This window comes from Archocentrus centrarchus, chromosome 10 (assembly GCF_007364275.1).
Source record: "Archocentrus centrarchus isolate MPI-CPG fArcCen1 chromosome 10, fArcCen1, whole genome shotgun sequence".
Lineage (NCBI taxonomy): Eukaryota > Metazoa > Chordata > Actinopteri > Cichliformes > Cichlidae > Archocentrus > Archocentrus centrarchus.
The window spans coordinates 22,091,718-22,106,849 of NC_044355.1; the positions used below are offsets into that span (position 1 = coordinate 22,091,718).

Genomic DNA, 15,132 nt, shown 5'->3' on the forward strand with positions numbered 1-15,132 from the left:
AAACATCAGCACATACTACTCTCAGTCCTTTCATGATGTTTTATTACTCTCACATTACGGACCACATGGTCTAAATTACTCTAAGTTAAGGATTTTAAAGTCTGCTAAGTTCACATACTGTAAAACCATTACATCATAGATAGGACTAGCAGTCTTATCTTCTTATCTTTACTTCTCCTGTCATCTAAGGCTTGCAAAATGACTCATGAGTTCCTCTGTATGTATCTTTTTACTGTAAGCCTTGGATGTTTTAGTTCATTATTTTAGGCCATCCACAAATTATTTATTATACTTTGGTTTACTTTTTTCTCTCTCCTTTGGACCTTTTTGCTCATTATTATATACTGTTCAAAAATATTAAGGGAATACTTCAATCATACATCAGATCTTATTCAAGTTGAAAATCTTTACTGGCTATGCTGTGTAATTTTGAGAACAAAATGGTGCAACAACAGTCTGTGGAAACCAAAATCCTCAACCCATTTGAGGGTTAGATTCAAAATCATACCAAAAGACAAAGTCAAAATTGTTCATCTCTTTCCTTACAGTTAGTGAGCAGTATATATTTTATTTTATGTACATTTAAAGGTCTGATTTCGTTTAATTTTATTGTGCGGAGAAATATGTTTCTAAAAGAATTTTAATCCACTCATAACACAATTAACATCTTCACAAAAGCTATATATTGTAGGGTACGAAATGTCCGATTTCAGATACAAAGACACATCATCAAATTATCTCAGTGGTTTTAAATCAGGGGTGTCAAACATAAGGCCCGGATTCCAGAATCAAATCGCCAAAAACTCCAATCTGGCCCACTGGAAAATGTGAAGGAGGGCTTAGATTTTGGACCTCTAACTGTATTTTCATAGGTTTTACAGCTTTTTCTACTGATAAAGACCTCCCCCATGGCCATTCACACTGCACTAAAGTAACTAAGTAATAGAAAAACATTTAAATGACAGAAACGTTCCTGTGTTTTCACTAGCTAGTAGCTACTATAGGAATTTCTATTTTTTTTATACTGGGTCCACAGTATAAAAAAAGAAAATTTCTCTGATTTAACAAAAACTTACCTACCAAAACTTTTTCTATAATTTTACAAATTTCTTAGAATTTAAGCCTAAAGAATCATGCTGACAGAGTTCCTCCATTTACTACAGCAGCAGCATTTCTCTATTATGTAGAAAAACTGCAAATTGCATCTCTTTTTTCTTCTATGAAGATATCCAAGGGATTCAACGTGACAGAAAGGGGAGTTTCACTGGTCTGGCCCCACTTAAGGTCAAAGTGGGCTGTATGTGGCCCATGATGTAAACTGAGTGTGATATCCCTGCTTTAAATGAAATTCAAAATGGCAAAAAGTTACAATATGGTTTATTCATATTTACCATTAAATATGAGTAAACCAGCCTTTGTGTTTCCGTGTATGTCATGACACCTATTGCGTTATTAAGTTACCACAAAGACATCTCAAAGAGGCCACTAGGCCTCCTTTAGTATAATAGAAGCCGTGGGGAAGATTTATGAGTCATAGGATCTCAGGAGACAGCATAGAGAGACAGATCTGTGAGGAAACACGGACAATGGTGAAGGCTAAAGATGTCACTGTTCTAAAAAGGCTCAGACATGGGGTATAAACCTCCCACGGGGCAATGTATGGATGTCACTGCAAGATGCTAATTCAGCTGACATTGGTGTGTCCTATTTGGAAGAGTTACTTCAGAGGAAACAAAATCATCTAATCTTAGAGGCATGGCGTGTTGTAGGCTTACAGTGAAACAAATGAGAAAACCACTATGTAATCCATGTGTGACAATACTAAACCTGACAAATACGAAACTTTATGCTGTTTTTTAGTTACAAGGGTCAACAACTGTAGTGTTGATTCCAGCTTTGGTCACCTCAGTGTTTCAAAGGAACACAAAACACACACACACACACACACACACACACACACACACACACACACACACACACACACACACACACACACACACACACACACACACAGAGTAAAAATTTAGAAAAAATAGGTAAAAAAGAGGAGGAAAATGTACGAGATTCAAAATATAAATAAAAAGAATATGTTAGCTTTTTCCTCTCATTTTTAATTACTTTTAGGTTGTCTTGTTCTGTGCCCCAGATCCTCACAAAAACATAAGCCATGGGAAGCTTTCTGTGTATAACCTTAAAGCCAAAGCTTTTAGGTGTTCCTTTATGTTTAAATAGGTCATTCTGTTTGGCCAAACCTGCTTGGGGGAGATGTCCTCTTGAAAACCCGCTGAAAGAACTAAACAAAAGACAGAAAGTGCCAGAGGTGGGACTACTCAGGACAGGACAAGGTCTGCCTCTGTGTGTGTGTTCATGTGTGTGTGTTTGAGCATGTGTGTTTTAGTTAAGCTCAAGTTCCCCTGATAAAGAACCTTTGAAACTGTTAGTTTATCTAAGCCACAGTTTGTGCAAGCGAATGGGAGTCTAATTATATAATAATTGCATCATGATATACTAGGACTGAAAATGAAATGGAGCGAAGTAGGCACGGGATTAAAAAGGTGTTCAGAGACGCAGCTCAGAACCTGAAAGTGAATGGCAAAGATGGAGGATAGAGCAGGCGCTGTTCAGGGAAACACCTGCCTGAAAGCTCTGAAGACAAGATTAAAGCGCGTCCTCTCTTTCACTGCACTTTGAACACTACAAATGCCAGTGTGTGGTCACGCTGAGTGCATGTGAACATGTGAACATCCAGGGAAAGGACATTGAGACAGTGGTCTCCTACAAGTACCTGGGTGTTCATCTCAATAACAAGCTGGACTGGAGTACAAACACAGACGTCCTGTATAAGAAGGGCCAGAGTCGACTCCACCTGCTGAGGAGACTGAGGTCCTTTGGTGTCTGCAGGACTCTGTTAAAGACTTTTTATGACTCAGTGGTAGCATCTGCCCTTTTCTACGCAGTGGCCTGCTGGGGGGGTGGATGCACCGAAAGGGACAGGAGCAGGATCGACAAACTGGTGCGGAGGTCTAGCTCTGTGTTGGGATGTCCTCTGGAGTCTGTGATGGTGGTGGGTGAGAGGAGGATGTTAGCAAAGCTGACATCCATCATGAACAACCCCCATCACCCTCTTCATGAGACCGTGGGTGAACTGAGCAGCTCCTTCAGTCAGAGACTGAAACATCCTCGCTGCAGGAAGGAGCGCTTTCGCAGGTCATTCATCCCAACAGTAGTTAGACTGTATAACACATCATAATGTCTTGAGTCACTTGGACACTTTACCTACACTGCCATCACTTTATCCATACAGTCAGATACATTTTATTTATTACACTCACCCATATAATGCATACCGTGTATGCTGTGTACCTTACCGGCTACAAATGTATATAATATTTTGATATCTGTATATAGTGTTTGACGTGTGTGTATATGTAAATATATATATATATATATATATATATATATATATATATATATATATATATATATATATATATATATATATATATATATATTTATGTATATAGTGCTTATGTATATGTGTATAGTTTTTTTGCTATTTTATTTTATTCTATTGAATTTTAGTTTTAGTTTTTAGTTTAGTTATTTGTTCTTACTCATCCTTTTCATTTTTTCTCTGTATTGAGCTGCTGTAATGCACAAATTTCCCCGTCGTGGGATCATTAAAGTTTTATCTTATCTTATCTTATCTTATCTTATGTACTGAAACTTAAGGAAACCCATGAAAATACACAAAACACTATTAAAAAATATTCAGGGATTTGACACCTGCACAATATTCATGAAGAAATGCTGCAGTCAAACAACACAACCAGATGCAGGAATGCACGGAAAATACAGAAACACAGCATGTGATCAGTGTTGGTAACTTTATTAGTCAACAAGAGAATAATCGTGTCTTAGCCATGTCCATCACATGCAGTGTTTCACTGTGGTTGTGTTATCTGCGTTTTTTTTTTTTTTTAAATGCTCCATGTGTTGTCAAATTGGTGACAGTGTTTTCTTGGTTGGCTTGTTTTATCTGTCTGCTTGTGTTTTCTTCACATCAAGCATGCTGAGCTCTCAGGGACACCACGCTATGCTTTTACTCCCCTGACCTGCAAGGTTTGTGCAGGAAAAAAAAAAAAAAAGATCTCCACACCCCTCACCCCCATGCCACCCTGCTTGTGTTTGTCATATCTCTTGTGTTTGCCATAGCTCACACTACTGCCTCCCTTGTGAGAAGTGATCCTTAAATTTGTGTGTTTTTTCATGCGTGCAGTGAAGCAAGCACTGTATCCCAGGACTGAGCGTGCAGTTGGATCTTAAAATGTTGATCTGGATTTCAGTTTTGCTATACAGGCAGAGACAGGACAGGAGAGATGCAGAGAGAAATCCCAAATTAGGTTTTCTTTTCCTTTAAAGGAATAGCTCTGCTTGCTTCATTTATTGTCTTAAATAGATTTGCCTTTAACACATTTGCTACACAGTACTGTGCAAAAGTCTTGAGCTAACTCTCATTTCTTTATATTTTGCTAAGAAAAAAGGGAAATAGGTGCAGCAATTTATTGAAACATGCAAACATAAATGGAGATACAGTATATAAGACAAAAACAGAGTTTACACAGTTCTAACAATATCTGGTATGACCACCTTTATTCTTCAACACAGACTGAACTCTGTTAGGCAGCTTTCTTGTCATTTCTTTAAGTAGTCTTCAGGAAAAGTTCACTGAAGAGTAGATGAATCAACTGAAGATCCAGTTGCATCTCTCAGGTCCTGTGTCAGAGCTTTGCTGTATTTTTTTCCCCCTATCTTAAGTACATGACTTTCTACTGTTCGTGTACTGTAGATGGTGTTTTAGGCCGGCCACTTCTCTTCTTGTCCTCCCCTTTCCAGTTTTCTCAAAGGACACACTGCACACACTGCCATGATATTTTTCAGCTAATATCTCTTTGAGAATCATGTTATAGGTACAAAAATGCTATTTTATGCCTGTCAAATTGTGTTATGATTGGAATTTTTTGTAAAGATTCAGTTAAAGAAATGTGAACAAATTTGTGTTTTTGTGACAGGCTACTAGTAGTAAAAGTTCCCAAAGATACCATTTAAAATTGTTTATTTTCTAAGTTCTCTGTTATGTGCAGAGACAACAGTGATTCATTCCTTGAGTTAGGTGCCTTTTTATCCTTGAATCACTCAGACCAATGCAAACACTCTGAAAATGGTCAGGTACAATGACTGGACTGAAAATGAGTGAAAAAGCCATCAATGTAGAAAGAAAAACTTTGAAAGACCTTCAGAAGGCCTAGAGTACAACTGGTCAAGAACACTTTCATAAAAGACAAGTACGTCTGGCTCCTTGGAGCAAAGAATGAAGAAATGAGGGATGGCTAAAGACTTCTGCACTGTACTGGATCTGTTTCATAGATGTTTGACTAGACAAATGCCTATTACTACGTTTATCTGTCAAAATAAAAGTGTGGAGGGGAGGGCCACTCATTCTCAAACAGATTAAATCTCACGATTAAATCTCATTCTGTGTGTGAGCAGATCCAATTCAACAATCATGCATTTCAAGGCATATTTTCTTACCACTGAACTCTAGAAATCCCCATTACCCAAACTCCTGCCATTTACCACAGACACAACGGAACAACACAGAAGAGTTTCATCTTTTATTTACTAGGCTACTCATGATGAATTCAAAAGACATTATCTAACAGCAGTTACGTAACATGTAAATCTCTATCCAAGATAATATGCGGCTACCCAAAATATTGTGAAATTTTCTTAAATGCCAAGAATGAGTCTATTGATATTAGAATAGGGAGGATTGTGTGGCCTTGTTGATATCAGTAAACATCAATAGACGGGAAGTTGCTACACCTAGTGGACTTCTGGCAGAGCAGCACGAACTTTAGGTTCAAGGAACTACACCTACTGTATGTACTAAATTGCTGATACAGCCATAGTCTTTCAATTCTAAGGCTTTACTTATCAGGACACAATTGAAATTGCCTCCAAAAACAATTACAATATAAGCTAATGTGAAGAATAAAACCCACAGTCACTGTTCACAGCAAGAAACTGGAAATGTAAGTTACTTTTCATTTTTAATATGAAAAAGAGGAATGCAATGAAAAGCTCACTGCACATATAAGTATGCAAGCACTGCATTAAGGGAAGATTGGAAAAGTGTGAAATTATCCTTCTATGAGGTCTGTCTGACCCTTTGGTTTCTTGGCTGATGATATTATAAAGCCTGTATGACCTGAACCCTCACTAACTGCCCGAGAAACTCAGATTAGCTTTGTCAGTATGTAAATAACTGTGAGTGCACATTACCATGACAATAACGTCATTCTGTCAGATTTGCACATCTATCTTGTGGTGATTTTCATTCATATTTGATGGTTATAATGATTACTATTAATGTTATTTATTCATTATAAAACATAACCTCTCTGTTTCTTTATCAGATCTAAAATGTGCTGTGGTAATTTCTTCTGCCTAAGTTTCACGCTGAAAACATTTGAAACTGGAGAGTTTGGTTACTGGCCAGTCAATGCTATTAAGGGCCTTCCTATCAGCTTAATGCCGGGTTTAATTACAAAATGGAGGGGAGCAAATGGACTGTAAAATATCTGCTAATAGTAACAAGATTTCTCCAAGTTTGGTGAAGTAAAGAGGCAAAGAGACAGAGAGACCATGTAATGCCCCGTTTTGTTATCACTGAGTCTGCACATATAATTTCACAGAGTTTTGGAGCCAGAATTCTGAGACAAGCACAATTAAACTACAGACTGCAAAGGGACAGCCTGCTATAATGCTGTGTTAGAAAGTTCACAGAGAGAGTTCATTTAAAGTATACAGGTTAAAAATAAGGCTCACATCAAGCAAATAAATCTCTACCTCTGTGAGATCCAAGAGCAATATGAAAACACATGTTTACGATTAAGACAATGTGAGACGTGCTATTTGCTGAAAACATTCATTTTTGTTTATATAATTTCACATCTTTAGGTGGAAATTTGGCTGAATAAATATCATTAAAGAGTGCAACACCTCTTCCCTTGGACCACCCTGTTGTATATCCACCCATATATAGAAGATCCTATTTCATTACTCTTAATGCAAGAGAGCAGTCATATAGGTTTTATACCATACTTTCATTTTGAAGTGTAAATCCCTGAAGCACATTGGTAAAGCGAATAGTTTACTCACTTGACTGTGTTGGGTTGGTCACACCCAGATTTCTTATTTCAAAGATTCCTTGAAAGATAAATGCAGAAATTCAACATATAGTTAAATTTTTCTTCTTTGGTACATACTGTTTGAACACCAACACAAAGCAACACGTCACATTTTAGGGATGTAAGACTACAGCACTGTTTTTAGGCCCAAATTAAGATGCTAACACCCCCCATGTAGTTTAACATACATCCCCATAAAAATAAATCTACATAAAATTAATGACAAAGTAGCAACACAGAACACAACTATCACTTTTGTTCAGAGTGCAACTAAACAATTTATGAACAAAAGTTAAAATCTCTCATGATGCACTAGTATTTTTTACAAGATAATTTAGAGAGAAAAAAGGATCAGTAATAATAATGTAATGAATTTCACACGATTCTGACTTTCTGGGAAACAAAGGCAGTATTAGTTGCACAGCGGGGCTCACCTTGCATTCAGTGGAAAGGAAGGAAATAAGTAAATACGTTCTTTTGGAATAACTGCATTTGAATTATGTTAAATTTTTTACCGGTCTTAACATTTCTGAAAAAAATAAATAGGAAAAAATAGGAAGCGTATTGAACGAAGTGAGAAGAGAGCCTCTTTCTGGATGTGGGGTAAACAATAGGAGGTCACCGAATTTCAGAAGCCGAAAAACCACGAAGTTCAACTGAATAACTAAAATACCATTTGGTTACAAATAGAAGACCATGTCAAAAGAACTAGACAACTGCATTTACTGCACCAATTTGCTGATTCTACGCTGTATTGTATGAAGGCCACAAATAAAGAGAGCAATCAAGGGGGTTTGCTGAAGATCTCAATTTAATATACACATAAAATATTAACTAATAACAAAATACGGTAGATTTGTATCATCAAATATATGACTCTAAATATTATCACAAATAAATATGTCATTTAACTATTAGTTAGTTTAGTTTATTTAAACTGTTAGAGGGTTAAACTGTTTACCCAAGTTTAACCCTCTCATTATTCTTATAGGATTGTGAAATATCCCTGCATGTTGAAGGGTAACGTGAAAAACACTTGAATCGTTCAGGAGATAGATAAAGGGCAGAAAAGACAAACTGCACGTCTGTACAATAAGCACTCCGGTATTTGAAACTTTTTGCAAATGGCAAAGAGGAATCTTCAACATGCTGTATCCTTCCATAGAGTCTCTTGCAAATAGCAGAACATTTATAAATCCTCCTTAAGACAAAGGAAGAAGCTTAAAGTCCACTTCAGGTCACTTGCAAACAAGTTTTGCATAAGGTGCATGATTTAATGATACGCTCTAGTCATTCCTTTTTAAAGCACAATCTGTCTGTATATTTAATTTTAGTCTCAGGAGAGGTGGAAAAGGCTATAGCCGACCTGTGAGGCATACATGGCCAGCTGTGCAGCAGGGAGAATAGGGGTGCGGCCGTAAGTGTAGCCCAGTCCATAGAGCCCTGCTGAACCAGTGTGCAGGGGAAAACCTAAGGATGAGAAGCCTGGGTAGAACACAGCTTTGGAGCCTACACCAGCTGCTAGTTTGAGTTTCTCTACCTCGGCCTCCTGAAGCCTCTTGGCTTTGGCTCGTCGATTTTGAAACCAGATCTTGACTTGGGTCTCAGACAGGGACAGCGAGGAGGAGAACTCGGCTCGTTCTGCGATGGACAGGTACTGCTTCTGACGAAATTTTCTCTCCAGGGCCAGAAGTTGCATTGTAGTGAAGGGAGTACGAGGCTTCCGGTTGGTTTTGTGCTTCCTCAAGGAGCAGACTGCTGGACTGCGCTGCCCTAGAGGACACAAGGAAAACAATAAACTAGAACTGTCAAAGATGAACAAACAGATCATTAATTCTATGCTTTCCAGTGGTTTGACATCCAAATAACTGAATAAGAAAAGTACTGATCAAAAATTAATGGACAGCAAAATGGATGGAAAAGCTAAGTCTCTCCCGTTTGCTTCTTCTCAGAGCATTTACTACTATTTTACATAATGCAAGCTGATTATCTATAAATACTGAGAAACTGATGAGTCCGACAATCATTACATCTAAATAACTAGTGCTTAACTAGAGGAATAACAAACTAAACAAACCAATATATTGCTCTTTTTTATTAAATTGTTTATTGATCTATCTAAAATGTATAGTGTGACAAAACTGACTGAATCTGTGTATTGATTTATTATAAAATAAGCATAACAACTGCTCCTTAAACTTAGGAACTTGAAACCAGCTGTGAGACTTTTCCTCCAACTTTACATATTTTCAACGTGTAAGCTTAGACTGGGATGATTTAGGGTACCCAAAGGTCCTGATTTAAAAAAGCACAGATTAAAAACCGAACCACTAATTAGTGGTAAAACTGCATTGAAAATAATTTACTCACGTGGTGGAGCAGAAATCTTAATGGAGTTGGATATCCAAGATGGAAATTCCCGTTGTTCCAGTGGTTCTGATTTAACAGATATTAAGTTTTGGGTGCATTCATCCATCCTGTGCGCATCATCCTCTTTCAAATCATAATTTCCCTTTTCTCTGTCGGTCACAGCCAGCGGCTTGGTCTCCGACATGAGAGCTTCAACGCTGAAGGGAAGACAGGACACTTGTGCCATGCGCCCTTTCAGCTGTGCTGACTCCGCATCCTCTTCTGTGGAAAACTCATTTCTCAAGTCCCCAGAAGCAGACATTCTTTCTCTTTTCAATATTAGAATTTAGGTACAATCCATAAGACACTTTTCTGGTCCTGGAATGAGGAAAAGCATCGCCCGGTCATAGGGGAATCTGGAGTAGCTTCGCTTAAGTTGTCACGAAGCTGACAGACTTAGTGCTGGAAAAAGTCTGGCATGCATTCGGGACTTTCAGCCAATGATGAGTCCTGATCCCAGGGTTTGGGGGAAGACTTGTGATTGGACGTTGTGTTTGGGGCATTCTGCCACACCCCTAACCAGACAGCAGGTCAGCTTCACATCAGCCTCATTTAGCAGTAATTACCATGGGGGAAGATTGTTTCCTGGCTGCATTTCTTTCACTCTGGAAACTGCAAAGTTGACAGTGAAAAAACTTGCACATAGTCATGCTTGATGTCCTGAATTAATGCAGAATAATTTTAAATGAAACAGAGGCCGAATACAAAACCTTGCTAATATATGTAAATTGATTCCCTACCTGCTAAACTTTGTCCCTTGCAGCAATTAGGCTTGTAGATTGGCTTTCTGTGTCTTCAAGCGTCAGCATCAGTCTAAAGAGCCATATTTCCACTTGACAAAAGCTGACAAAGCTCCTAATTCAAGCCCTAACATGCAGACCCTGGCACACTGATTGTTGGAGTAATCACAATAGTAATCAATAACAATCATGGTGCTTTCAAAATTCAGACATCACACTGCAGTTACACACTTAAATGTGAGAGTCAGTTGGGCAATGGATTATCGTTTTGGGCAAGCTTTAAAATGACTGTCATTACATTGTTATTATTAACACCTTGTAATTAGGCCTGTGGAATCCGGTTCTTTTAAGCAGGATTTAACGGTAATGATGGAAAATTGCTACCTTCCTGAGGTATGTGGCGCCCGCTGCGATTAGTTCCAGTCTCTGCTCTGTCGACGGAGACAGAGGTGTCTCGTGCCTGTTTGAAGTTCATACCTGTAGGGCTCCAGAGTATTAGGAAGCACGAGAAGTACAACTGTGTTCCTAAACGCTGCCTCCAACCACTCAGTGAGGAATAATAGTGCAGTGCATGGGTTTTACAAGTGACACAGAAAGATGAAGAACACAGTGTTTACTTCCATCCTAAGTGAGATTTAAATGTTCACTCAACCAATCATATACGCACACTAAACCTGATGCGAGATGAATGTGCTTGTTGCACACTCTGCTTCTTGTCTGCACCTCTCATGTCTGTCTCTCCCTCACAGACACATGTCCACACATACAAAGATCTCCTGTGAAGAGGTGTGCTGTTGTGTCCAGTGCTCTGTGATCAACCCTCACTGAGAATGTGTGCTATCTGTAATCATCGGGATTACAGTGGCATCAGGGTCTCAACTCCTCAGCTCCACAACACCATTACTCTCCATGTGAAGCAAGGTGCTCACACAGCAGGAGCTTAGTCTCCTGTAATGCACACGTGCATCTTAACAAAGGAGCCTCTCTGTCATTACAGTGCTTTTCTACTGATTCCCTCCCTACGGGTTTATAATGTGCACAGGCAACTGGGTGTGAATGTGTATTTGAAATTCAAACAAAATTTCATACTTCAGGCAATCGAGAAGAGTTTAGGTGGATATAGTGAGAAACATCATGCCATACCACCATGCAAGATAAGTTTTATATTGAAAGTAGGATACATTATAGAACTGTAATGATGCTTAAAATTCTAGTGAATTTTAAGCATCATCTTTTTGAATTTTCTAAGATGGTGCCACTGTGTACAGCCTGCCATCAGCTGTTCTGTGTACTGTTTGCAGTCGCTCTGTTTCGGGTAGACATCTGCCAAGATGTCTCCGCTTTGATCACCTACGATCGACAGACACTCCTAAACCTCCAATTTTTTTGTGTGCCAGCATATAATGTAAAGAAAAACTCAATGATTTTTCCTCCACACCTGTTGGATGTACCTGAGAATTTGCGCCAGCTGCCCAGTGCTCCACTCCCCAACAAACGGCAGAGGAGACACAGAAAGCGGGGAGGTGTTGCGATGTGGGCCAAAACCTACCCGAGACTCCTAGGTTTGTCTGCTCATTACCCTCTGGATGGTGGTCTTTGCCGCCTCAAGACTGCTGGGCTGCCTGTGGATTTCGGGCTTCGCTGGATCAGGCCGATTGTCCCACCTGTCATCCTGGAGACTCAGCATCCTTCGTCTTGGCGCCGGATGCGGGATTGTGGAGGTGGCAAAAACCACGCCAACCTTTGCCTGTTGGAGCGGGTCCCGGCCTCAGCTAACAAGGATCTGGACATCCGAATGGCCCTACTAAATGCTAGATCGTTAGCCAACAAAACTTCCTTATCAATGACTTTTTCATCACACAGGAGTTGGATTTTATGTTTGTGACTGAGACGTGGCTTCATGCTGGTGAGTCTGCAACTTTTTCCGAACTTTTACCTCCCAGCTGTTCTTTCTTCAGCTCCCCGCGGATCTCTGGAAAAGGTGGAGGACTTGCTTCGATATTTAAATGCAGTTTTCGCTGTTGTCAGGTCTCAGCAGACCTGTACGCCAGCTTTGAATTGCAGTTGTTGGAGATAAACTCTTCCCCCTCGGTGCTCTGTGCGGTGATGTACCGACCACCGAAGTGCACGAAGGACTTCATCGGTGACTTTGCTGACTTGCTGATGGGTCTCATACTAAAATATGACCGTCTTTTAATTGTTGGTGATTTTAATATTCATGTGTGTTGTGAGAGTGGTCCGCTGGTTAAAGAATTTGTCTCGCTTATTGACTCCTTTAACCTAACACAACTCGTGTGTGGTCCCACTCATGAAAAAGGTCACACACTGGATCTGGTGTTGTCTTATGGACTTAGAGTCTGCATCACAGAGATACGTGACTGTGATATATCGGACCATTTTCCTGTTTTATTTACAGCAGCGGTCCCCAGCTCTGGGATAACTCGAGTATCCTCTGCACGTTGTGTGCGCTTGGTTAACTCTTCATGCGGTGCAGATTTTACAACTGCTTTTAAAAACTCTGACTTAAGCAATTTGGACTTTTGCTTGAGCTTGAGTACTGAGGATTTCACTAACTCTTTTATATCTACTGCTGTACTGGACTGTATTGCCCCTTTTACAACCAAACACACCAAACCTTCCTCCCAGCCCTGGCTGGATGAGACAACCCGCGCTCTCAGACGTGAGTGCAGACGCGCTGAGAGAAGGCGGAAAAAGGATAAGCTCGATGTCTCCTTAGAGCAGTGGTTCTCAAATCCAGGCCTCATGGCCCAGTATCCTGTAGGTTTTAGATGTGTCTCTGCTTCAACACACCTGAGTCAAATATAGAAGTCATTAGCAGGACTCTGGAGAACTTGACTGCATACTGAGGAGGTAATTCAGCCATTTGATTCAGGTGTGTTGGGTCAGGGACACATCTAAAACCTGCAGGACACTGGGCCATGAGGCCTGGATTTGAGAACCACTGCTTGAGATCCTGCGTAACTGTTGAAATATCAGAAAGCAGTAAAATATGCAAAGTCTGCTTACTTCTCTAACATTGTTTCAAGTAACAGTCACAGGCCTCATTTTCTTTTTAGTGTTTTTAATTCACTAGCTGATCCCTACTGTAATGTAAACCAAGCGAAGGTCTGTCCTGCACTGTGCGAAAACTTTAAATTTTTTGTGGAAAAAATTTCTGTCCTCAGACCATCATCACCTCAGGCTGAAACAGACTCATCTGCACCTCCTCCCAGCAGAGCTGTCTTTGAGCAGTTTGAGCCTGTCAGACTCTCCACACTAAAGGTGATTCAAAATATGAGACCTGTAAACTCTCCCACAGACTGTGTTCCATCTCGCCTTTTTAGAGAGGCTTTTGATTCAGTGGGACCAACTATCCTTGCTCTGATTAACAGTTCTCTTGCATCTGGTTGTGTTCCAGCTGCCTTTAAACATGCAGTTGTACAGCCTCTAATCAAGAAGAAGAACCTTGACCCTGATGTTCTTTCGAACTACAGACCTATATCTAAATTACCATTTTTATCCAAGGTTCTTGAAAAAGTTGTTAAGCAACTTCAAGCATTTTTAAGTGGACATGGAATGCAGGAAAAGTTTCAGTCAGGTTTTAGAATGCGTCACAGCACAGAGATAAGATCGTTAAAAAATCTTTTACGAGTTTTTAACGATCTTCTTTTAACTGTTGACTCTGGTAGCTCCGCAGTTTTAGTACTTCTAGACCTGTCAGCTGCCTTTGACACTGTGGACCACGAGATCCTTCTATCCCGCCTAGAACTTGAAATCTGCATTAAAGGCATGGTTTTGACTTGGTTCAGATCTTATCTTACTGATAGAAGTTTCTCTGTCCATCTAGGAGACTGTTTTTCTACCACAGCAAAGCTTTCTTGTGGAGTGCCTCAACGGTCCATTTTCTCATTGTATATGTTGCCTCTAGGGTCGACTTTTAGGAAACACAATATTTCTTTTCACTGTTTTGCTGATGACATCCAGGTTTATATGCCCATCAAACTGAACAGCAGAGATCCATGGGAACCCCTGCTGAACAATCTAAGTGATATTAAGTCCTGGATGAGAAACAACTTCCTAAATCTTAATGAAAGCAAAACCGAGGTCATATGCTTTGGTAAATTTGACCCCTCAAGCAACTCCTCTGGCACTCCGAGTCATTTGGCTCCTCACTGTCGTGATGCTGTGAAAAATCTGGGTGTCATTTTAGATAGCAGTTTTAAAATGGAGAAGCAAATAAGTGCTGCTACCAAAATCAGTTTTTACCAACTCAGAGTCATTGCCAAGGTAAAAACCTTATCTCCCGCAGCGGGACCTGGAAAAAGTTATTCGTGGTTTTATTACTTCTCGCCTGGACTAATGTAATTCCCTGTGCTTTGGCATAGATCAATCATCTGTGCGCTGCCTGCGGGTAGTCCAGAATGCGGCAGCATGTCTTTAAACTGGTATAAAAAAGCATGAGCACACTACCCTGGTCCTGTCATCCCTTCACTGGCTCCCTGTCCATTTAAGAATTGATTTTAAGGTTTTATTGCTTAATTTTAAAGCCTTAAATGGACTGGCACCTTTGTATCTGTCTGAGCTGCTTCACAGTCACACCCCTGTAAGAGCTTTGAGGTCATCTAACCAGCTGCTCTTACAGAGGCCTAAAACTAGACTAAAACAGAGAGGTGATCAAGCTTTTGCAGCAGCAGCACCAAAGATATGGAATGATCTACCTCTCCATATAT

General features: G+C 39.8%; 1 protein-coding gene across 1 annotated transcript; it reads right to left on the minus strand.

The window, feature by feature from the left end:
- Positions 1-8,254: 8,254 nt before the first annotated feature.
- LOC115787357 (homeobox protein MSX-2-like) lies at positions 8,255-10,670 on the minus strand. The gene is made up of 3 exons (XM_030740034.1): positions 10,403-10,670; positions 9,624-10,274; positions 8,255-9,026 (listed from the first exon to the last, which is right to left on the minus strand). Exons 2-3 carry the CDS (start codon positions 9,922-9,924, stop codon positions 8,590-8,592), a joined length of 738 nt encoding a protein of 245 aa, XP_030595894.1. The 5' UTR covers positions 9,925-10,274; positions 10,403-10,670; the 3' UTR covers positions 8,255-8,589.
- Between the last annotated feature and the right edge of the window lie 4,462 nt (positions 10,671-15,132).